This window comes from Nycticebus coucang, chromosome 7, assembly GCF_027406575.1.
Source record: "Nycticebus coucang isolate mNycCou1 chromosome 7, mNycCou1.pri, whole genome shotgun sequence".
NCBI lineage: Eukaryota > Metazoa > Chordata > Mammalia > Primates > Lorisidae > Nycticebus > Nycticebus coucang.
The window spans coordinates 51,909,075-51,934,060 of NC_069786.1; the positions used below are offsets into that span (position 1 = coordinate 51,909,075).

The window sequence follows — 24,986 nt, forward strand, 5'->3', positions numbered from 1 at the left end:
TGGCCCTGTCCCCCATTTCCTTCACAATCTGGTCTGTCAGTAGTGAGGCTGTCAAACTTTCTAACTGAGACTCCCTGTCCTAAACACGTTTGATATTGTGGTCCAAAAAAAGTTTCAGCAAACAATGCTTAGAGTTCTTCTGCTTTTGCTACCCTGTGCAAAGCACTCATAATTTCTATTCCTTTATTCTTTCACTTCTTTGTAAGAAAATTCTGATCACAACCCACTATAATGACTTCACAAGCCACTGATAGGTCAGGACCCTCAGTTTGAAAAACACACCCCCCCGCAGCTTACTGATGGAGCATCCTCCCTGTCCTTGTCCTTGTCCTGTGCCCATCTCAAAATTGCAATTTGAGGTTACCAAAACAATCCTTTCATCCAAGCTTTCAGAGCCTGGATAATCTCAGCCCCTTTTAAAAGTGCTCCTGGTACCGATTATCCGGTAAAACCACACTAGAGGACTAGTTTTCTTGCTTGCAACAGTACCTCAGCCACCTTCTTATGCCCCAGGGAAGTCTCCTGCAGAAACCTGGGCACTGTATTTGTTAGAACGGCTGGCACGTGTCCTGGAATTCCAACCTAGAGCATCTCAACACAAGTTAGATAAAAATAAGTAGAAGTGAGAGAAATTAAGTGGGTGGAGAAGAGGAAAGCATTGAAGGCGATCCCTCCCAGGATCCAGGTGCTGATCAATGCTGTGCTCAGTTCAATTACGCGTGACAAACAGAGCTCATCTAAGCTAGAGGAGGGCAGCGAGCGGCCCTCAGTCAGTGTCTTCAACAGAGGAAGGAGCGCGCAGGGTCGCGGGCGGATGGGCGTAGTGGCCGCCGGGAGGCTCCTTCAGGCGCAGCCCTGAACTGGCCACTTGACTAGACACACTAGCTCTGGCGCGCGCAGGTCAAGGGCTCATCCCAAGTGTCGCAAGACCTGAAAGTGGGGCGGGGACGTGCGAAATCTATCTTCAGGTCTGGGGTTCTGAACACCGGTGTGGGGCCCACCTGTGGTATGGGTTGGGGTCCAGTCCTTCCCTAGGTGAGACACACCTCTGCCTCACCGCTTTGTGCGCCCTCACAACTAGAAAATGATTTTTCCTCTATGTGCGAGGACGCCTCAGCTCAGCCTGCCCGTGGGCCCGTGGGTGCAGGGAGGCGCGCTCGGCCGCACGCGCTCGCGCCCTGAGGCACCTGACCAGACCAAGCTGCAACCCGAGCCTGCACGGGCCTCTTCCCTGGGGCGGCGAGGTGGGGTGTAGAACAGGTGGGAAAGCCTGAGGGAGCAGCGATAGGGAGCCCAGAGACAAAGGAAGAAACAGTTAACTCCCGCAAGTCCGACCTAATTGCTCCGGGGCTTTTTCGAGAAAATCTACAGGTGCAACTTGCAGAGTCAAACTCTAAATCTCCAAAACGCAGTAGGCAGAACAGAAGCGCTTGGGTCTCCACATTCGCCCAAGTCGGACCACGGACGCACGTCCTTTCCAGTAATCCTTGAGCCTCAAAATCAGACCATGCCGAGAGGGGTGCCTAGTGAGAAAGAGGGAGGTGGAGAGTAAGCAGCAAAACCCGGCTCTCCGGAGTTCTCCCGCCACTGTCTGCAGGGCGCAAAGTGCTTGTCTCGGCTAGGGACCCGTGCGGATCTCGTTCGAGCGCCCCCTGCATCGGCTGGGGCCCTGCTTTCCTGCGCACTGACCGCTCCACCAGGAGCTCCAGTCTCCGACGGAAACCGGACTTTTCCTAAGAAAGGGCAAAGTCAAAGTCGGAGGAAAGAGCATGAGGCCCTCACGGTCACTCCTCATCGTAATTAGGAAAGATACTAAAAGGACAATGACTTTAAATGAATGACAGCCTTTGACATCCTAAATGGTTATGTGATATTTTGGTTTCTAGCAAAATTAAACGATAAAGGGGAATTTCCTTGTGTTTATTTTATTATTAAAAACGAATTATTAAAAAGTGACCTGTTTGGAATTCATATACCACTTTACAAGCGTAGTCTGCCGGTATCGACTGCACCCAATAAATGCAGCGGTGCGAAACGTGATTTGCTCCAGTCCGAGTTCTGTCAGATGCACGGATCTAAGCAAAACTTTTCCTGAAGACTGCTGCCACCCGGTGCGCCGCGCCTGTCTTATGGGAGGAGCGGGTTGAGTGTACATAGACTGGAGCCTCCCACCCCAGCCCCCTTCCCAGTATTCCAAAACTGACTCAAGTCCTGGCCCGCAAGGTGCCTGGGAAGTGTGGATTGCTGTGAAGTACCCGGGTGCGCCCATGAGCCAAGAGTTCTTATTCTCGGATAGCCCAGACAGGTGGGGGTGGGGTATCAGATCTGAAAACTCCTTTTTGGAGGAGAACGTATTACAAGTATTCCCTTCCAGAGTTCTATCCAACCGTCAAAATAATACTGAATACAAAGTTTTTAAATGTGCAAGAGGAGATACTCTTCCTTCCCCTTTCACCTTGAGGGAACCTGTCTCCCTTTCGACTTGGATTTGGGACCAAAAGGCCTGGAGACAGGCTCCTGTCCCTCGAGAGAGAGGAGGAGGTCCAGAAAGACCCCAGCCCTTACTCTCTGCATCCATCTCCGCGCTGCCCCGCGGCGGATAAAAAAGGAAATAGTGTGTGCAGCGGAGGCCAGGAGCCTGTGGCGCAAAGATGCACAACACGCGCGATGCCTAGCAGTGCTCTGGTGTCATTACCTGTACTGGGCTGGCCAGATGGAAATATTTCTTGCACTAAAAAACTCTGTGATCAAAATATTTCAATGAAATAAAACTTTTTCCTGGCAGACCTATTTGTATCTTGGAAGTTATCTCTTCACTTCCGACCCAAGCTTTAAAATACAGTTAGGTAATTGGATATTCATGTTGGCGCACTTACACCGAAAAACCCAAGAGATTCTCAAAACAAAATGAAATTGAACCTTCAAGTAACATTATTAAGTTGGCAAGAATATCTGCATCTCCTTTTTAGATTCCTTGCACAGAGTGAACCAGCGGCCCATAAGACTTATGCCCGGTATTTTTAGGGGAAGAGGCACCCGAGCTATCTAGGAACGGTGTCCGCATCGGAAAGAAACACGGAAGATAAGGTCGTTGGGTGCAGCTGCCACCACAGGGTGCTGTCAGCTCCCGGGGTCATGCATGTCTCTCCAGCAAGACCAGAAATAAAAGCTCTGCTACATCTCACTCTCCCTCTTCCTGTCTCCCCCCAACCCCCACTACCCAAAGCAGAAGGTCGAAGGAAAACCGGCAGGGCACCCAGAAATATTGCTAGGGTAGCCCAGACGGAAGGAAAGCGGGAACCAGCAAGTAGCAGGCGATAGCGCTGCTTACCCGAGCTTCGGATTAAGGGCATCTCTCCATAAAGTCAGAGCTTTCTAGGCAGTCGCTCAAAGTCGGGCTACACCGCGAAAGCTTAAAATTAGATCTTCTCTCAGAGCTGAAAAATGTATCTTCCGAACAATAATTATGTATTTTCCATTGCCAGGACCATACACAATAACTGAAATGCTTAAGAAGACGTGGGAAGACGGGGGTGGGGGGTCCGATATGAAGCACCCATTATAAAGTTTTAATCTCTTTTCTAAAGAAAATCCATTCAACGTCTGGCTTTGGCAATGCAGCGTGTTTGTTGCTTTTCCTGAGCTTTACTTCTAGAAACACTGGGACAGGAAAGTCCTCAGCTATGCGCATAGCGAAAGATGCGGTGGCGATGCGCACGCGGCTCTTTACGCGCAGAACTCGGCGCGCATCCGGGAATTGGAAAGCAGACTCTGTGAAACAGAAAAGGCGCTGGCCACTTTGCAATTTAGGGATCGCAATTGATTGTACACCCAGCTGGTGCGGTCTGAACGCAGAAAAGGGAGAGAGCCATCCCTCCCTCCTTTCACCCCCAAATTCTCCAGAGGCGCACTACCCGACACCCCATTGGCCTCAGGTGAAGCGCTGGCGCTTCCTTAAGGGAGAACGTCAACAGAGTTCGTTCCTGGGTTCAACCCTCTGGGATTCTGACGGAATGCAATTGTCTCGAGGCTGCAGACACCTGGGAGATGAGAACTGAAGCCTCTGCAGACTCCCAGCATTTCTAAAGAGCTTTCTCTTTCTCTCTGCTTATGAGTTTGTGGCTTTGGTTGGGCATAAGAGGTGAAAATAAAATAAAATGGCCAGCCTCCTCTTTTCAAGAAAGCCAGGAAATTGGACATTCCGTTATTATTTAATCTTTTAGTGGCTACCCTCTTGCCCCTCAGTTACCCGGAGAGAAAGGCATCGAGTAAAAATAACCTTAAATTACTACTGAGACTTGCCTCCTCTCTTTTTGCCGACCGCAAAACATATCTTTTTAAAGAAGAGGGGGAAAAGAGCAAAGGAAAAATACTTGAGAATTCTCCTGGCAATTTACTTTTCTAACTCTGCATTTTAAAAACAGTAACACTCTTTGTAAATTTCAGTGACCCAGAGGCCATCTGTAATTCACCAGGGTCAGCCTAGGAGACAGTCCCCAACTTGCACTCGCTATGAATTCACAGCTGGCAGAAGGCTAAACTCCCTGGACCACATCTGGCCGAGGACAAGGGCTCTGAGCAGAAGAAGCAGGGTCTAGCACTTCAGTTTCCTCTCTTTGCCAAAAGTTGGTACTGGGTAGAATCCTAGAGTTCCTGTTACAGAGGCCCTGTTACAACTTGCTTATACCAAACCCAGAAACTAACAGATGGATATTTGATCATTTATCTGACAAACTTACAAGGTGGAAATTTTATTGGAAAACTTCAAATTGCACCTTATAACCATGCACTAAAAGAAGAACAGAAAAAGTTGTAAAATAGGCCTCTGCTGAGTTCGGCTCCATGCCAAAGACTGACCCAAGGACTGACCAAAGGGCACCAAACACTTAGCCCTTCCTCTAAGACCCTTTCTGACAGTTTAAGTGGAGAACTTAGACACTCAAAAATACCATACAACACTCCTCAAATCCGTGTTGACTTCCAAGATACTTTTTAAACATTGTGCCTGACAAGAACTTGAGGCTAGACCTTGTAAAAGTTCAAAAGATTTCTGGTCGCTTGAACTTTTCTTCTGAAAGCTACACTTAATCAAAAAGTTAACAGAAGAGTTAAGATAGTATGAATTGATTCTAATAAATATAGGTTGCCAGACTAGAAAACTCTGGTTAAGGAAAAATAGTATACTGAATTTTCAGGATAATTACTTCAATTCTCCAAGTTCCTTTTGCCAGAGTAAATTTGGGTTGTCAGTTTGAAATTCAGATGTCAAATAAGTGACCTATCACAAATTAATCTCCAACTCTCTTTTTGTGTTAGTGTTTGGTCATCTTTTCCTGACCCCCAAGGAAGACAAAATTCTGTTCATTTACATGGTTTATTGTTGTAAACATTAAAATTGTCTTTCTCAAAGAAAGAATTTATCAGAAAAAAAATCAGCGTCTCTAACTGTCATACACCATAGAAAAAAAGGCAGTGACTCATATCATGTGCCATACTAGAAATATACAAAGAAAAATACTACAGAATATGGCAATATTAAAATTCTTACTCAAACATAAAATAATATATTAACTGACAATTTTAGACATTAAAAAAACAAAAAAATTCAAAGTGCTCAGTAATTTCCAGGGAGTTATGTATATTATAAGCACTCTGGAAACAGTCAAAAGCTGTTGCATGCAAGTTTTGTTTAGCTTTAGACAACAAAATAATCAAGATATAAACTTTCTTTTATCAACATCAACGGTACATACAACACTTACAAACAAGGAATGTTGGACGGTGTTACAAACACTATGTGTCCCTTTTGTCAGGATTTTCTGATGTGTAATACTTGTGCCCACCTATTTTACAATTGAGAAAATGTTTAAGCTCAGGTAACTACCAATCTTTATAAAATCTAACAGACTACATAGTGTCTGAAATACTATTTATATAATATAGACATTACTGAAGTAGCAAGTGCCTATAACATTTTCAACCTAGAATCAACATGCTTGTCCCTTTTTATGTATTTATTTTCTTTTTTTTGCAAACACTTATCTTTTAGAATTTGTAATATTTATTCATAAATAGGCACAAAATAATTTAAAAAGCCAAACTGCATTGGATAAATTTACAAGTCTTTGCCTTCTTCAACTCATGCCATCCACTCAACACTTAGTTTGTCTATATATTACAGCTTTCTTTACAGCAGAAAACTTTGAAGTCTTGTTAAAGGGTAATACTTGCGGATCCCCTTTAAGATGTATGTGTGTGTGTGTGTGTGTGTGTGTGTGTTACATCGTCTTAACTGCAACAACCAAGCATGGCCAAATATTTTCCATCATACATTAGCAATCTTTCTTCTGAACAATAAACTGATTTTTAAACTGATAATAAAAAGTTTATACCACTGTTGTATTGTGAGTAGTCCGTGTTCTAAATCCAGGATGCCCCGGAGCCAAAATGCCCTTTCAGGTTCTGCCTGCAGGTTAGGAAATAGCAACAGTTTTTTGTTTGTTTGTTTTCTTTAAGGATCAAGGGACTGGGGGAGTTTACAGAAGTGGGGAACAGCTTAAGCCAAGATAGCTTGGGGGGCTATCTCTGCCCACATGACTTGCCCCCTCTGGACAGTTTTAATTTTCTTTCCAGTTCCTTTGAAGTGCACGGGAGGAGGTCTTAGAAAGGTAAAGTGTCCAGGAAAAGTTTGTCAATTATTGCTGGCGGTGGTACCAAGTCTTCCAGTTTCAAGTAGAAAATGCGCTGTAGCCCCTGCGTGCAAAGGGTACGCAGTTCTGGGAGCTTCCCCAACAGTTTGGACAAATAATTGGGGCGATTCAACCCCCCATTATTGAAAGTCACATGGTCTTTGAGACAATTTACAATCTTGTTTTGTAGTTCTTCCACTCTCTTAGGTTCCTTGAGCCCATGTCTCTCTGCAGAAAACATAATCAGAAAGAAAAGAAGAATGCGGAAGGCAGTTAGCTAGTTGGCAAGACTGGAGAGGATCTGAAAGGAATCCTGCTAGGAAGTTCTAGAGGGGAAGGACCCTACCCCTGCAGTACTGACCTGTGACCATAGCCAGGGCAGCAATGCAGGAGAAGGCAGAAATGTCGATGTTCATATTCTGCAAGTTGGAGGAGAATTCAACAATGGAATCAATCCATTCCCCAAAGCCACGCACGCATTGCAACCTGTGCAAGACCACCCCATTGCAAAAGATGAGTTTACCCTCCACTGGGTTGGACCTGCAATTAATACCAAAGAGAGAAAGGGGAGAAAAAGAGAGAGAGAAAAGCTAAACAACTAATTACTTGAAGAGCAATAAATGAGGGATTTAAGAGGCACCTAATTACTGAAGAGTTAATAAAATGTAGACCAGTGGACCTTGAAAGGGTTTAATTTCATAACAATCAAGAACGCCCCCTTCCCACCTCCATTTTATTCATCCAGGGCTTCTGGGCTGCTTCTTCCCTTCTTTTCCTTCTGTTTTCTATCTTTTTCATCCTTTTCCCCTCTTTCATTTTCCATTTTGTCCTTTTATCCTCCCCCCATACCCCTTTTCTTCCCTTTGTTCACCTTGTTTGATTTTTCTCTCAGCCTCCCTAGATTCCCACCTCCCGCATTACCTGTATGCTAATCGCAGGACAAACAGTTCTAAGAAAGCGGATTCAAAAAGCAGGTCCTGGTCGGCTTTGGGCAGGTCAGCGAAGCCAGGGATCTTTTCTGCCCAGCCCCTGATGATCTCCATGGAGCCAGTCAGGAGATCATAGAATTGCTGGATATGCTGGGTGTCATCCCCACTCATCTGATAGTCAGGGTTCGCCTGGAACTGGAATTTCATTTTAAAAAGCACTTAATGAGGTTCTCTAAAATATATAACCCGTGAAATTGCTAGCCCTGTTTCTAGTAGGGGAGCCAGATTTTTATAACAATTAAACCTCTCTCTGACCAGTAAGGAAATTAGATGTTCCGGGGCAATTAATTCAATTAGGGATGGTGCTACGGAGGTCGCTGCTTTAAATATGTAAATTACCATTTCCATACAGGCTAAATACAGTGCCATCCAGCCCTGGGAAACATTCACTCTTATCTCCACAAAACAATTGACACGTTAGTATTCATGCTAGTCCCAGAGTGGGTCTCCAGCTGAGATGTCCTCTGCAAATCTTAATAAAATTGCAGTGGAGTTGAGGTTTGCCCAACATACTTCCTCCAATTAAAGCCCACATATTTTTCACAGCTGGAGTAAAAAAAATGTAATCTGACCACTTGATCCCCCCACCCCACTGTCATTCTTTATACCCCTCTTCTTCCTTTCCCTGGCCCCTGGCAGGCCCCACATCTTTCCCCCAACAGAGCCAAAAAGGATGAGGATTAAAGCATCTTTATGGAAAACTGGGGATGAAGCAGATGTGGGGGGATTTTGCACAGCCCCTGGGTTTTGTGCCAGAGACCCTGGTGTGCATGGTGATGGGGAGGTCTGGTGGGGTAGTGGGAGTTGACAGTACTTCAACCACTGTTCCATGTCTCTCTCCTCCCTTCTCTGCCCTGTCCTCGTGTCTACACCCCCCTGCTGCTACTGGGATCCTCTGTAGGTCTGTGGGTCTCCGAAGGCCTTGTCCAGAGCTGTGAGGTATCTATGAAGTTTGTCTCCTTTACCCCTTGAGTCTGAGTGTTAGTGGTGGGTGGGTGTGGGGAAGGGGTCCTGCCCATCTGTGGGTTTGTCCACATAAAAGCCCCCCAGCTTCTTACCCTGGAATAGTCCAGGCTGGTCATAGCCGGGTTGGAGTCGACATGGGCCCTGACGAGGGCACTGATCAGACTCACCGGGGGCGAGGGGGGAGAGGGCTCCTGTGGGCTCTTCGGCTTCGAGGGCAAACGACCTCTCCGGCCTTTTAAACTGTCCGTGCGAACCACTGCAAAAAAAAATAGCCCTGTTAGTGCTGCTCACCAGAGCCCAGGCCCAGCTGCTGCCTCGACTCCTCCCAGGGGAAGGCTGCAGCAGCAGGGCGCCAGGAACTGCGGCTCAGGGCCCCACTGCTTGTAAAGTCTTTACTGACGAGAAGCATAAAAAAATGCGGGTTTATTTTATGTCTTCCTCCAAATGGGTCGTATAGTTAAAGGAGAGAAGGACCTGGTGGCTTTCTCTAGGGGAGCGTGGGCAAGCAGACAGCTGCAGGGTCCTGGAGGCCAGACCCAGGTAGTTGGGGGACTGGAGATCCCTGGCTCTGGGAAGTGTAAAGTTTAAATGGGGTGTGAGAGGGAGTTTTCCGAGGCGCAGATTGGGGGTCAGGAGATTGCCCCGACCTACCTTCTTTGACCATCCCCACAGCCAGGCACTTCTGAAATCGGCAGTACTGACAACGATTCCGGCGCCGCTTGTCCACTGGGCAGTTTTTATTTGCTAAACATACGTACTTCGCATTTTTTTGCACCGTTCGCTGCAAAATGAGAGAATATAAGTCAAAAATGATTTTACTCTTTTAAAAATCCAGCAACTCGGAGACAATTTCTGAATGGCTGAGATCTGCATTCCCTCCCCCACAAACAAAAACATACACACAATTCCTTTTCATTATTTTCCTTTTCCTTTTCTTTCTCCTTCTTTTCTTTTTTCCTCCCCCAGGGCATTTAACAGAAGAAAATTGATAGCGTTAACATTTGAGCTAACCTTGCCGCTCCTTGCTGTGTTTTATATGCCAAGAGAAGGCGAAGGAGACGCTCAGTAAATACAAATCCGTGGGCATTCATATTATTTACATTCCTTGGAGACCTTCTCTATTTAAAATGATAAGATTATTCAATCAGGATGGCGAAATAAAGAGATCACTTAATTTGACCATAGGGAATTCTGTTCCACTTGGTTAGCTCAGACACGGTTCTCTGTCCTAACCAATTTCATTCTGAACAGGGAAGACAGCTCCTAGCACATGCAAATGACCCTCTTCTAACTGGGCTCCGGCAACTTCGGGCGGGGGACAGCCGAGTCCGCTGCGTGTGGGCGATGAGACCCGGGATTTCCTTTTCTTCCTTTCTTAGAACCCCAGAAGCCTCTGCCGCAACCTCTGGGTGGCTGCAGGGCCCCCTCGGCTGACCTAGGAGAGTGGGCCTTCCTGGGAAAGCTGTGGCAGGGCTGCGAGCACCAAGGTTGAGGACACACTGGGGGATTCGGGCACTAGGGGCCCTTCACTGCACACTCCGCTCCCTCCCTTGCTCACCTTAAAGAAGCCTTTGCAGCCCTCACAGGTGCGCACACCGTAATGTTGGCAGGCCGCGTTGTCCCCACACACAGCACACAGCCCCTCGTTGGAAGGGGAGCCCCGCGACGGCGGCGAGGGCACCTGCGTATCCAGCAACTGTGAAGCGTGGCCGATCTGCAGGCCCGGAAAGCCCATGGACGCGGGCTTTCGAATCGGGTTGGGCACAGCGAAAGTCTGCCCATCCACCACGTGGTGACTGCCTGCGGGCTCCGGGTTCATGGGGACGTGCAGAGGCCCGTCAAAGCGCATCTGGCAACTAGACACTGGGGTGCCGGGGGGCGACTGCTTAAAGGAGAAGAGGGAGAGGCGGGAGACGGGCGTTTTCCTCTGCTCGATCATGTGCGTAGTGGCCACGTAGTTCTGGTGGAAGTTGTGGAGAGACCCCGGGTCGTCCCACATGGGGCTGTGCTGCACCTGGAAGCCCGGGGTGGTGGGCGTCGGGGGTGAGGAGGGCTTGTAGTAAACCGACCCGGAGTGCGGCATCATCTCCTCGGACTGGGGGGGCAGGTGGCTGTGTTGCTGGTAGTTGTGCATCTGAATGTCTTCTACCTTAATGGAGGACTGCTGTCCGGACAGGGGCATTTGGTACAAGCAAGGTGGCTTGACGTCGTAGCCTGTGCTGTAGTTGTCCATAAAGGTACTGAAGCTGGGGAGAGAAGTGGTGGCAGTGATTTCAGTGTTGGTGAGGTCCATGCTAAACTTGACAAACTCTGGAGTTAAGAAATCGGAGCTGTATTCTCCCGAAGAGTGGTAACTGTAGCTCTGAGAAGCGGGGCTGGCTCCTTGAGGCGAGGACCCATACTGCGCCTGAACACAAGGCATGGCTGGAAATGAAACAGGGTGATATACACTCAGCTGGTCAACTGAACACTTTCTCCCGGGCTCGGGTACACCTGGAGCTACACCGGCAGCCCGTGGCGGTCAGAGAGCGTGGACCGGCGCGAGAGGAAGGGTGGGAGAGGGCGAAGGCTGTGTAGAGCAACAGTGCAGGGGTGGAAAGACTGAGCAAAGAAAGACCCAGAACTAGAAAGCTACAAAGGGTCTACACTTCCGGGATACTTCCGAACACCTTCCCTCCACCCCCCTTTTCACAGCCAAACCCACTCAGATGAGCTTCTTCCCTGAAGCTCGGGTTCAGCAATCTCTATCTAGAAATGACCATTTAGAAATGAAGTTGAATTGTGCAATGAGAAAGTTGTTCTGGAAGGCAAAGGGTCTAGCAAACCTTAAGTGACAGGTTTTGCGGGAGAAGATGCCTTGCCCTGTTTCTGTGCTTAGGGAACTCAGGAGAGGAAAAGAAAAAAAATGAAGTTGCACTAACCTTCAGCCGAATTACAGGCGTTTTCGAGGAACTTAAAGGTGGACAGTGTCGTAATTCAATGAAGGACAAAGTTTCCAAGATTTTTAGAAAAGCAATGGGGACTCCAGTCTGTTTGATCTCCCTGAAATACAGGCATAGGAAGCTTCAGGGTGTCTTTCCCACCAATTATGCTGGGTGTATGTAGACTTACCAGGCAGGCCCTTCTTTTGACCTCCCTCATTGGAAATTAGTGTAGCCTTCACTAAACTCAACTGCTGAAATACATGTGTAAAAGATATGACCGGAAACAACAGAAAATGCTACCTACTGCACTGTGTAAATCCTTTCAGAGGGAGGACTGTGAAAGAGGAAAGGTATTCCATGAACTTATTTAACAAGTATGATGAGGGCAGTGCCTGTGGCTCAGCGGGTGGGGCGCCGGTCCCATATGCCGGAGGTGGCGGGTTCAAACCCAGCCCCGGCCAAATTAAAAAAAAAAAAAAAAAAAACAAGTATGATGTAATGAATTTACCCCTTTGCTGGAGCGTGGGTGGAGGGGTCATTTCCATTTTAGTTTAAATCAGTCATAAATAAACAGACTACAGTCTAACAGAAAATACAGCATTGGAACCTTTGCTTGAAATTTTTTCTTGTGGAAAAATTGGCTTTTCTTTTGGGAGGGTAGAAGAAAGTTAACAGAAGTCAACAATATTAAATGAGAAAATAATCCTCCTCCCTTACAAAATGTTAGTGAGGCCTGGACAAAGGGGAAAGCAATTGGAGTAGAAGCATCTGGGTTTCTAAAGTGCTTCCGACAGAGCACTGTGATGGGAGATACGGAGAAATTGATGTTCACTTTTCCAGAAAACTTGTCTTTCAAAATCTTTAACAGCTAAGTTATGGGAAGAGGGGACCCTACTGTTACAGGAGAATCTGCAGGTTGATTGCCGAAGGAGGGATATATTGCTTATGTGGTATTGGCACCGATGTTAGAAGTACTTCCCAACATAGCAAGCTGAACACCTTCCCCAAAATGCCTTCCACAATCTGCCTACTTGCTGGAACAAGGCATTCTTGTGTCCTAGTAATTTTCAGATGTTCCCACTTGGAAGGCACTCTAGAGCATAAACAATCTTATTACTAATGAAAAAGAAAGCCAAACATCCACTCCTTCTGTTCTCTCCCCTCCCCCATAATCTTGCTTCATGGGGTAGGAGAGGATTAATCAGAAAAAGTAGAAAGGAGACTCTTGACCACCACAGCCCCTTGCTTTGGTATTAACCCCTTGGTAGCTTCACAATTTCAAAACTGTACTCTTCAGATATTCATATTCGTCCTAAATATCTATCTCTCTCTCCTTCTCTCTCTCCCCTTCTCTCTCTCTCTCTCTCTCACACACACACACACACACAAACACTCGCACACCTAGAGAAGGCACATGTCAAAATCAGACAGAAATTTCAGGCAACTTAGTAACAGGACACTTTACCAACAACACTCCTACTCAACAATACCCAAGAAACATGGACATGCTAGCCAGCCAGCAGCTGTGACACAGTTCCCAAGCAACTCATAAACTAAAGAACTTTCTCCGCCTGTCAGTTTGCAGGCAGCTTCCCTTGTATGCACAGGATTTGTAGTCTCTGTAACTAAAGGCCCTAATCAGTTCAACACTTACAGCAAACTTTGCGCACATTTCCGCGGGCAAGTCCGCAGCTCCCAAAACTGTGGAGTCTCTCTGCTATGCCCACCAATAAGAAGCCTGGAAGCCTCTGTTGGGAGTCAACTTCTCCCGAATGCCAAAGCCGGAGTTCGAACAAATGCCCTTCGTAACTGCGCGCACCCACTGCCCATCCACGGCCCCATTCATGCTACGAGCCTCTGGCACCCACTTCCAGGGAGCCTGTCCCACACACCTGTAAGGAAGAGACGTGCAGAAGAAGGAAAAAGCATAAAAGAACGCGAGCTGCCTGAGCTGCACCTACTCACTTAGGAGTTCTCCGGATCTCTCTTCATTCATTCAACTCTGTTGAAGTGCAGTTCCCTCTGGGAGCCCGGGTGCCGGGGTTGGGAAGTGATAGAAGAGCTGGAGGAAGGGAGAAGGGACACAGCAAACGGGGCGGGAACAGGAACAGGCGGCCGGCTGGGCAGGCGAACCGGACCGCAGAGCCTTGCGCGAGCCGCCGGGCGGACTGGCCCTGGCCGCCAATGTGCCTTTGTTTATGTGGCTCGCGCTGCCGCCGCCAACATGCACCTAAAGTCTTTGCGCGTCAGCGCGCGTCAGCGGCCTGTCGCCCAATCGCCGCGTCGCAGCGCTCCCTGGACTCCTGGCCCGCGCTCGCTTTGGTATATTTCCGAACTGACGTCACGAGCAGGGCCGATTTTAAGGTGGGAACCGTTCTGCGTTCACCTTGGTAGCCGGATTGGGGTTTTTTTTTTTTTTTTCCTTTCCGAAAGAGGTGTGACCTCTCTACCCAGGACCGCGCAGCCCACAGCACCGCTACACTTCACCTTCCCCCAGCCCCTCGCCGTCGCTGCCGCTCGGCCGCTCACACGTGGGGAGGGTGCAACAAAAGCCCGGACGGAAAGGAAGGCTGGCGTGAGCTAGGTAGCCACACCTGAAGCTGCACGGGATGGGGTGTGCCTTGCAGCGCCGTAACCTCACCCACCCACCTTCCTCACCCTCATAGCGGAAGCACATGCAGATGTCCCATGACACGAGAGCCTCAGAGAGCTCAAACAGTTGGGGTGGGATTTCCTCAGCTCAGTGCATCACCCTTTTCTCTCTTTTCCTGTTTCTGCCTTAATCTTCTGGTATATTCCCATTCTTTCATATTCATATGCGCTCTCTCTCTCTCTCTCTCTCTCTCTCTCACACACACACACACACACACACACACACACAGTCCACACTGAAAGGGAATGGCGGGGCTGGCAGTAGGGCCTATTTTTCAGTATTCCCTTCTTTCCTTGTAATGCCCACGTTCGAGGGAGGAGGTGGTGCGTAGAGAGGCTGAAGGAGAGGAGGGTGTAGACAGTGACTCTGTCCTTCAGAGACCCCCAAAAGTCAGAATGAAGCGTCCCTCGCTTTCCTTTCTCAGACAATGCAGCCGAGATGCAGGCAACAGGTGAGCCTTCTACAGAAAGGCACTCTGATCCCACCTTCTGTTCACCCTAATACTTTCGACACCTCCTTGTGCCCACCACCTTGTACCCCTTCCATGAATTTTAGGGAAATAAATCAACTTTCCTCTGATACACAAGGGGTTATCATAGACTCAATCTGAGAGCCAAGAGGAAAAGCCAGGACAAGAGGAGCGAGTGGGTGGGGTTGGGGAGAGCGTCTCCGCAAAGTGTGAACTGTGCCTACAGCCCTGATTGAAGAGGGACTGGGACGGCTATGAGAGCTTGTCGCACCCCTCTGCCCCGGTCGTCTGAGTCGCCGCGGACTCTGCTTTGCAAGTCAGTCCCCCTTCTACGCCGAGGGCTCTGGGAGCATTCTAGCAAAAGAAACATCGCTGCTCCAGAGGGCAAGCTTCCCTCAGGGTAGCCCGGCTGGAGCTGGCGGGCTTCCTAGGGCTTCTCCCGTGGGGCTAGAAGAGGCTGGGCGGAGGGGAGGGAGAGTCCGATGGCGTCCCCCTTCTCTGTTTGCGGAGAGGGTTCCAGTCGCCCCTCCTCCCTCAGCGTCGCTGGCTTCCAGACTGCCCCTGCCCCTTTGCAACTCGCCCCTTCCTGGTGTTCTCTGTATGGGCGGAAAGCGCGATGGAACTGTCCAAGATACTGGCTGCTCAGTCCTAATCAGTACCCCCACCTTTGCCTACGCCCCGCCACCCTCTGCGGCTGGAGAGGCTTTACGACTAAATGCCCTGCGGCTGCCCCGGGAAGCCACCAGCTCTTCTACACCGCAGCCTCGGGGAAACCTACGTGACCACCTTAAGTTTTCCCCAGATGTTGCGGCTGCGGCGGCCGCTGCAGCTCAGCGGAGCCCTAGCGGGCGAGAGAAAAAAATAAAACCAGGAAGTGTGTGTGTGTGTGTGTGTGTGTGTGTGTGTGTGTGTGTGTGTGTGTGTAGGGAGGAGGGATGTTGTGGTGGCGGGTGAGGGTGTAGCGTGTAGGGGGAAGGGGAGGGAGAGCGAAGAATAGCTTATTAGCATGATCTCAGTAACGTCAGCGCCCCGTGGGCAGAAGCGACTCCATGCGAACGAAAGGGAAAAAGTGAGTTTGGAGAACAGGGGAGAAGGAAGGGGGTGGGGGTGGCGGTGACGCAGGGGCTCAGGCATTGACGCACCGGCCAGGCTGGGCCCAAAATAGCAGCAGCTCCTGCACCCAGGCGCCCTCCCAGGTTCCCTTCCCCTTCCGCGAGGGAGCAGGGTGGAACCAGAGGGAGCTTTCCTTGATCCCCGCGGTGGGCCAGGTTCCTGGCAGCTATTTTCTGGCAGTAGGAAACTCAAGCGCAGCCACGCTGTGGTAGCAGCTATTGTTTTTTAATGTAGTCCTAGGAATGCGTGAGCCAAGAGAACTTCAGGAGTGTAACCATCACCCTGTGTACACCAATAGTCCCGTCTAATAGTTCACTCCACACCCTCCTCCTCCCTCATCGCCATTAAAAATATACTCAATTTAAGTTGGGGTTAGTCTGGTAACTATTTGAAAATTTCCTCTCAGAGAGCTGGAAATTGTCCTGGAGTTCTTAAAGTAAGTTCCAAGAAAGCCAAATACTGTAATGTGATGAGTTATTCTTTAACAGCAACCTGTCGAGTATGGCTTCCTAGTTATAGAGCGTTTACCCAAGTCTCAATACAACCATGATGGAAAGAGAGTTTTCACAGCAGTTTATTATAACAATTATTACTAACTTGGAATAGAGTGATTACGTATAACATTAAAATTAGAGAAAAGGGAGACTTTTCCTTCTACTCTACCATCCATGTGAGAGTTCTCTTTAAATTCCTATTCTAGTTCCTGGGAAGCATAACAATTTCTTAGGAAGACACACCAGATGTATGACTGATACGCTCGCTTAAACCAATTCTTAAGTAAGCTAATTCTTAGGATGCGTTTTTTTGTAAGGCTGGTTGTGCTCGGGGTGGAAAGCATTTAGTACATGGATTAGAAAGTCGGAAGAAGGGCCCACATGCACAAAACCCCAGTCTGTTTCCCCACCAGACGAAGTTTCTCAGTAGCACTGCCAACGTCTGTAATTGACTGATCCAGTCAGTAGGGGGCCTGACTCCACAATATTCACACAACATTCAAGACACCATCTCTCCCCTCCCCGCGCCCCCCCCCACACCCCTAGCTATTTACTATTTACTATTTAAGCTAAGCCCGCGGAGAGAATGCTGCAGGCCCAAATATTCATATTGTGCTTGAATTCACAACTAACTACAAATCTTTGATTCACTTCTATTCTCTCCAAATGGAAACAGTTTAACACATGGATTAGGTTCACAATAGCTTTTCTGTATTTCCTTCTGCCCATATTTAACTCACTGGTAGGTCACGGGGGGGGGGGAATCAAACGGGTAATAAAATCTCTCATTTTATCACCAAGCAGTTCAAATTGGCATATAGTTTGGAAAAATGAAAGCATGTTTTAAAATCCTATGATTACATGTTTAAATAAATTATAGTTTAGAAGAGGATTCCTGTGGGTGTATTTGCTAGTATATAAGAGAATGCTTTTGTGCACAGAGGTTTAATTACATATATAATGGAATCAAAATGTAGAACTGAACAACCTTTCACAAAATGTTAAAATGATGCTTTAGGCTAAACGAAACTGAAATTCTGCATTTATATGACTGCAACCCTTCAAGATTCTTGGACACAAATAGTTCAAATAAAGTATTTTATAACTCAATTAAAATGACAATAATGTATTTTTTTCAGGACCCAACATCTGATATAACTTTAAATTATTGCCAGGTATAAATGTGTAAAGTTATTGAACAATGAAGGTCTATTTTCTTAATAATTTAAAGTAAATGAAAATAAAAATTGGTCCTATTCTCTTGAAACATGAAAAAAATTAAAAATTCTCACTATTAATAAATACTTTTAGATAACCTCAGAAAAACATTCAAGAAGGTAATGTTACTATACTATCTTTTAAGATATTAACAAATATTAAAGCAGAACATACTGGCATATGTGTAGAAAACGTATTTTCATTAAAATCAACATAAATAATACATACATTCACATCTCAACCAAAGTATTTTATTTTATGCATGGCTAAGCAGATTATACTTAATAAAATTGAGCTTTTGGTATAATTTAGAAAGTAAACATGGATGTAATCCCATAGGATTTTCTATCTCAATGCATGGGAAAGAGGCCTTTAGGGATTTATTTCACTATTCTCCCTCAATGAATTCACAGTAGACTTTACAATGCAGATATAGTGAAATACACATACCTGTAATGTAGCAAGAGTCAAAGCAACTTTAACATATTTCATAATAAAATTCCTTAATGGAACTTATTTTAGCTATTAAAGTGAGATATATCCTTTCAATTATATTTGGACAAACTTTCACTCATGGCATTGGGGGGGACATGTAGTTTTACATTAGTGATTGTAGAAAGAAATTTTCATTTTGAAAATATCTGTTTCTGAAAGATATAAAATCATTTTTTAATATGGAAAGGTGTTTGTTGTTTTGCTTTTGCCATTTCATTTGTATTGATAGGATGTTAATCAACCAAATTGTTCCTCTCCCATAAGAGTCTTACAGAACAAGTCAGTTGCTTTTTTAATATTCACATTTGGGTAGTGGTGGTTTTTATTCACTTTTACTCAGCCCATTGTACACCAAAACTCACTCACTACAAAGACTTTAAAAATTATTTCTTAGTTTGATTCAGAACTCAGTTCTAGATATGTATAAAGATATAAGGAAGAAAACAATATTCCTTTTACGGGATGCATCTTCTTGTAAATTAAAATTATAAAACTGAACATATGGTAAGACCTCATGCCACTCAAAAAGTATTTTACATAATAAAAATTCCTCATCTTTTTGTTAATACTTAAACTCACAGTAACCATCTCCTAAATATTTGCTTTTAAATTAACCACTTAATATTATCTTATGTAAGAATTATTTTTTTATAGGCAAAGAAGGATGACTTTGGTTTTAGATTTCATTGCTAATAGCAATAAACATAGGAATCACTGAAAGGTATAAAGTCCTAAAAGGGACATTTTAAAGATTCTGAAAATAAATTTCTATATGCTCAGGAAATATCAGACACATGAATTATTAAAAATAGCTAATAATATTAGTAACCCTAAAAGTATTAGATAGCATTTCCTTAAGTAGATAAAATACAAACATTTCGTGATAGTTTTTATCTGTAAATCACAGCTGGTTAGTTTTCATTTCATCTTCAATAAAATAACCACTTTTGATAGTTTCCCCTAAATTAACTGGTATATAGAAACCTCTCAATTTAACACAAATGAAGATAAAGTATACATATATTACTACAAAGACATATATGCCCCTTTTCCTCATCATAATTCTGCAATTATCAAGCCTACAATTTTAACACTACAAAAGTAACTTATCGCAAGGACCCTTATAGTGATAAGTAATAAATCTAATTACCATATCCTTTGAATAGATGTAATATAAATTTCATTGCTCACTTAAAAGTTCTAAAGTTAACAGCATAAACTTGAAGTTGAGTAATTAAGTAATCCTTATATAGACACTTATTAAAGTATTTATACATATTATCTTAAATCTACATCTATCATTTTGCCAATTAAAATTAGGACTTTAATTGCAATTAAGTAATTTAATTGCCAATTGAACAGCAAAATTGCTAAGTGACTAATTTTAATGCCTATTTTAATTACCAATCATGACTGGGGAGGGAGCTAATCAAGTTACATCAAGCAGTACCAGAGTAATGATGTGGAAAAAAAAAGTAGAACAAACATTCAAGGCTACATGCTTTATAAAAAGAAACATAAATTAAATAAATGCAAACACAATCTTATAAATGTATAAAAATACTGTATTTCAATATCTGAATACAGAACATGAAAGAGAACAAGATTTATTAAAGAAGTCCCTGTCAATCTTCAAAGTACGGACAACCAACATCAAAATTTGTGTGGGGTATTTACAAGGTACTCATTCTAGCCCAGATAAAAACAAAGTTGCATATAGCTTAGAATAAAAGGCTGTTTCCTGCTTAGCTGGTTAAATATTTACAGATTGACAGTTTAATAAAAACTTCTTAAGTGAAATGCTATAAAGAGAGAAACAAGTTTTCAATGCAACAATGTGGATTCTGCATTTGAAAAGCAAACAGGGCAAGTGCAAAGGAACTATGCTTTTTGTTGGCTGCTCTCCTCCTCAATCCCCCTCACTTGAATGAGGAGTGCGACTAGAGGCCCAAGGCCTTTCCATAACTGTCTCAAATTACCTTGAGAAAAAATATACACCTGGCCAATCTTAAATATTTCACATTTTTCATGAGTAAAAATAAGCAGCTAGAATTACATCACAATTAAAATTATTTAGCATGGGGAATATAGCTAGTTCTAATAGTCTGTCTTCATTTTCAGTTAGAGTGAACATGCCACAAAGCTGCAGGCAACCAGAAACACCGGTAAAAATCTTGGACAACAAAAACATATTTTCAAAAGTTTTCATATCCAAACTAATTTTCAGATTAGTAATATAGAAGGGCACTATTGAAAGAAGGAGGTAAAGGCAAGAGCTCAAAAAATAAAAAGTGATTCCCTGGTAGACAATAACAATTGCAGTACTTTCTGGCTATAGGGTTCCCCTTGGCAGCCAGCCATCTCATTTAGAGCAACAATGGACATACATCAAATTTTTATTTAAAATAAAAGTCATGCTGCAAGCTACATTTTTTGTTTTTGTTGCCATATATGCATACCAAAAATATACACAATAATGTCTACAAAAGGGCCCACAATTATTAATGAAATACACATAATACTATAACTTGAGAAAAAGCAAATAGTGTCCCTTAGACACTATTATTTACTAATGGACTTGAATTCTGAAATGAAGCACAGCAGGACTCTTGGCCTGGCTTTTGAAGGAGGAACACTTTAATAATCACTGTTCCTGACAAAAGACTGCAATATCTCTTCATGACAATAACAGCTTTATAAGGCAAGTTTGTGTGACTGATTAAAGGACACACTCACTGTCTATTCGCAAATCATGGAGATGGAGTCATTATTGACAAACTCACCACTGATCATGTTCAAAATACATGGAGTGCTAATGCTTAAAAGAGAAATAAAACCTCAGGCATTAAAAGATTACCAAAAGCAGCTCTAGAAAAGAATATGGTCATAACTTAGGTATATCTTAGTATGTGCTGCATAAGATAATCTGCTATAACTCATTTGATAATCATCAAAATTATTGAACTCAAGCACTGGGTAAAAAAATCACCAACCACTACAAAAGGAAAATAAAAAAGAAACTTCATCTTGTAATTTCAAAATGATTTTGCAAAGACATGATATATAGACAAACTTTCAAAGTGTTACCACTTTCTGAAACTTGAGATGACTGAAAGTATATACTTCTTTAGATTATTCATTGCTATTTTATGTATTTTTGATAGTCTAGCAGTTCACATGAATTAATGTGGTTTACATATTGCTGGAGGCAAAAACTTTTAAAAGATAGCATGTCTTTAGCTTTCAGATATCCCTTAATAAGTAAACAAAGTTTCAAAATTATAATAATTATTTTTTTTACTCTTAAGTTATTGCTTGTCTTTCAGTGTGATCTGTGTTAGTAAATGAAAAATAGTGATACAATAAAAGACAACCATGTTTATGATATGAAATTAGAAGGAATCAAAACATTTTACTAGGCACCAAGGTAATTAAAAATAAAACCTGTTAATATTACAGAATTATTCCAATAGGAGTTAAGCAGTGACTTCAGTATGGTGTCATTGATATGCTGGGAGGAAAAAGCAAACTCTCAGTACCATCTTATACATGATTAAAGTTAGAATACAGAAATAGTGTGGAGGTGTGGCTATTAGAAATTGGCTTGCTGAGGACATCCTATTTACATTTCTTATATTTCGTGTTTCTAAGAACTGTTCTGTGTAAGTTAATTTCCAAAGTTCAAGGATGGGGGAAGTTTAAAAGTAAATGGAGAATTTCAAACTGTTGATGAGTGGATTTAGGAGTTCTATTGAAACAACTAGGAGGAAAATACATTTTCCCTAAGAGTTCTTTCATTTTCCAGGTTTAAAAGTATAGTGTCCCTAAAGATGGCTAACTCTCTTTTAAATTAGTTCTGGAAGTCATATTTTCCATTTCTCCATACGCTCATCGATTAGTCAGATGATTGGCAATTTCCAAAACTACTGTGTCGGTAAACTTTATAAATTTTGCATCGTCCACAAGTGGGAAGAGGAGAAGGCAGGCAATCCAGAAACAGATTTTACAGCCAGAATGATTTGACAGGGCCTCTCAAACTACAAATAGATGTTATAGAATTTGAAATGTAGCTCTGCAGCTCAATTTATACCACAGAAATAGTGAGATGCTATCTTCCTGTTGTTATAACGTATCAGGTCAAGGGATATAAATTGTACCAGGTAATTCATTTTGCTGTTCAGAGAGTCATTAAGTTCCTCCCAGAATATATGTGATTGATATCCCTGGAGGTGAAAGGCTAAAGGAACCATATGGCAACATGTTGCATTCCGTATGCTATCTGCCCATCCGTGCTTAAGCTGTCATTAGCAACATCTGTACCTTACGGAAATCCAGCTGCGCCGACGACGGCTGACAGAATTGTACTTGGGGGGGAAATCTAGCTTAGCGCCATTAACTTGAGACTTAGAGTCTATCTACCAGGACGGATGGAAGCTTTCACAATTAGACGAGACGACACAAATGCTTTATTAAAGTTTAATTTTGAACTCCCAATTAGCGAAAGTGCATTACAAATCGCTTGTAATTTCCTAGAAGACACAGCGAGTTCTCTGTCTGCCTGCCACGTGCGAGAAGCTCCAGAGAAAGCTTTCCCAGCTCCCGGCAGCTGAAAGGGGATGCTTCCGAGCTGGGCTCCGCATCCCAGGAAGTCCCTAAAATCCTTCCCAGCCCCTCCCTCCGTAGGGCGGGGGCGTCGGTGGACCGCAGCCCCGGCCTGGGGGCGGGGGGTTCCTCGTCCAAGGCATTAGCCGGGTGGTGGAAGCCGAGAGAGTGAAGAGTGGACGGGGGAAGGGAGGCGGGTGGCGGGCGGGAGAGGAGTTGTCTATTATCTCGGCTGCTCGGGAGGAGCCTCATTTAGTCAGTCACGCAGGAGAAGTTTCTGTTTCGCTCTTGGCGCTACACACCCAGATTGGCTTCCAGCGCGCCGGCGAGGGGGGCGCGCAGGGGGTGAGAGGAGTCCTGGAAGAGCTGCCCGGCGTTCAACCCCCCTCGGCTCCCCTCCCGGCCCCGAACAAAGCCCCGCACTCTCGGTCCAGGATACGTTACCTGCCTGGCGCTCCCGGCCCCTCGATCACCGCATCCCCTGCTGGGCGCGACTGGTGCGGGTCCCGCTCCCCGGGGCGCGCAAAGTGGTCGCCCCCGACCGGATAGATCCCCCCTCTCGTCTCGCTGGGGCCGGGTGGGGACCGGAGGAAGTAGACTCAGGGGCTGGGCAGGGGGAATTTACTGATAAAATAGAAAAAAAAAAAAAAAAGCCCGCGGGTCTCGGGTCCTGGCCAGGGGCGAAAGAGGCCCATTACCTTTCGGGGAGTCGCGACTGAGAGGGAGGGGGGTCGGGGAGCGCTCGCTCGCCCCCTTCCGCCGGCCCCCGGCGGCGGCGGCGGCAGCTGCAGCTGCACACACAGACGCCCATTGTGGCCGGCGCCCCGCGCGCAGCCCCGCGGACTCGGCCCCGCGGCCAAGCGCGTCAGCGGCCCAGTCAGCCGGCCCGGGCTCCGTGACGCGCGCGCAGCCCGCTCTATAAATAACCGGCCGCCGGGCCGCTCGGGCGGCTTTCCAGTGACGCCGGGGCAGAGGCGCGGGAGGAGGAGGGTGAAAGGAAACAATAAAACCGCCCGCCCAGGGCAGCCCTCAGCCTTCGGCGCCGCGCTCCCCTTTCCCGGCTCTGGCCGGCCCCGCGCGGAGCGCCGCTCGCGGACGGGAAGGAGCCAGCCGAGCCCCGGGCCCGGGACGCGCTGCCCGGAGAAGGCAGAGAGGGTCGGTCGCCTACAGCCGGGTTGGCGGACCGGGAACTTGGCGACAAGTTTGGCGGAGAAATCGCTGTGTTCCTCCCTAGTTGGTTTAAAACATCTCTGTGCTTTCTCTGTTCCCCCCCCACACATACCCATTCGAGTACAGTTCGGATGTATTTTTGTGGGAGTGTGTCATTAGGCAAAAACACATGCGAAAAACTTCCCTCTTAAACGTAGGCATTACTTAGGCTTCTGTGGGGCCAGGCCCGGTCCCTCGGCCAGAGTGGCCTTAAGACGCGGGGTGGGAATGGACTCCAGGACTGGAATTCAAGCTCCGGTGCATTTTTGGCCTTGAACATAACTCTTTTGAAAGCTTATGATCTTTCAACGTCTTGCCCTTTAATCAAGGCTACTACTTAAAAGGGACTTTCTCCCTAGGTAAATATTTCTGGAGAGATATTCAGTACTAACTTACATAGTCAAGCAATTCTGTCACACACCCTGACGCCTTTCCTGCTGGTTAAGGTGCCTGTGTCCTTGGGGCCATCAATGAATGGACCATTAAGAGTATTTCTTCCTGAGTAAAAGTCTCAGATATATCTGTCCCATCTTTTCTGGGGTGCTGATATATAATTAATTTGCAGATGCAAGTAAGGTGTTGAGAAGAGGGGGTTGTAAGGGCTGAGGAATGGTTCTTTGTTCACAATCAAGGCCAAGTGCTGTAGTAAAAGGTTCGCTGGGCTGGGGTGGGAAGATCAGGAAGTAGAAGTTTTAATTTTTTCTTCATCGTACTTTTCAGTGCCATCTTGCAGAAATCACAGCCTATCTGCCTCACTTTCCTCATTTTTAAAATGAAGAACTGGTGGTTCCTTTTCTACACTGATGATATTCTGGGGTAATAAAGGATAGGACTGTTTTCAGGTATAAAGTTTCATCAAATCGATGTGAGCACCCAGTGTCTGGTAGGAAAGGGTAACAACTAGAATAATTTGGTCTTTCAGTATTTTTTAATTGTGTGCATTTTTAACTATATTAGGCCCACTGCAGAAAAAAGAATGAATTCAAGTATGCCAATAAAACTATCTTAATAGGAAATAATAGCTGTCACTGCATTTTTTATGTGAACAGCAGACACATTTACAGTCTGATGATGTCTTAGGCTCTTTCTAACACATTTCCTTATAGGAGTAAATGGAGCATGGGTAGCAAAATACACTAGAACCACTTTCTCCAATTTAATCCCC

The 24,986-nt window shown here is 45.4% G+C and overlaps 1 protein-coding gene across 4 annotated transcripts; it reads right to left on the reverse strand.

Annotated features, from left to right (window-relative positions):
- Positions 1-5,355: 5,355 nt before the first annotated feature.
- NR4A2 (nuclear receptor subfamily 4 group A member 2) lies at positions 5,356-14,073 on the reverse strand. Of its 4 annotated transcripts, none has more exons than XM_053596969.1 (8): positions 13,534-14,073; positions 11,566-11,686; positions 10,203-11,068; positions 9,296-9,425; positions 8,812-8,900; positions 7,611-7,813; positions 7,051-7,229; positions 5,356-6,917 (listed from the first exon to the last, which is right to left on the reverse strand). In XM_053596969.1, the coding sequence occupies exons 3-8, from the start codon at positions 11,064-11,066 to the stop codon at positions 6,661-6,663; spliced, it is 1,722 nt and encodes a 573-aa protein (XP_053452944.1). In that variant the 5' UTR covers positions 11,067-11,068; positions 11,566-11,686; positions 13,534-14,073; the 3' UTR covers positions 5,356-6,660. The 4 variants fall into 4 exon arrangements, 3 of the variants coding, with proteins under 3 accessions (XP_053452944.1, XP_053452942.1, XP_053452945.1); XM_053596967.1 differs by having other exon boundaries at positions 8,737-8,900; positions 13,534-14,072; XM_053596970.1 differs by having other exon boundaries at positions 8,737-8,900; positions 10,203-10,890; positions 13,534-14,071.
- Between the last annotated feature and the right edge of the window lie 10,913 nt (positions 14,074-24,986).

What these genes read in the sequence shown, in the direction of transcription:
- NR4A2 (XM_053596967.1), bottom strand. Translation starts at nt 11,066, where the DNA reads ATGCCTTGTGTTCAGGCGCAGTATGGGTCCTCGCCTCAAGGAGCCAGC. An exon ending in TGTGGGGATGGTCAAAGAAG is followed by an intron (nt 8,901 to 9,295) that starts GTAGGTCGGGGC and finishes TTTTTTTTGCAG; the next exon opens with TGGTTCGCACGGACAGTTTA. An exon ending in GTCCTGCGATTAGCATACAG is followed by an intron (nt 7,230 to 7,610) that starts GTAATGCGGGAG and finishes TATTAATTGCAG; the next exon opens with GTCCAACCCAGTGGAGGGTA.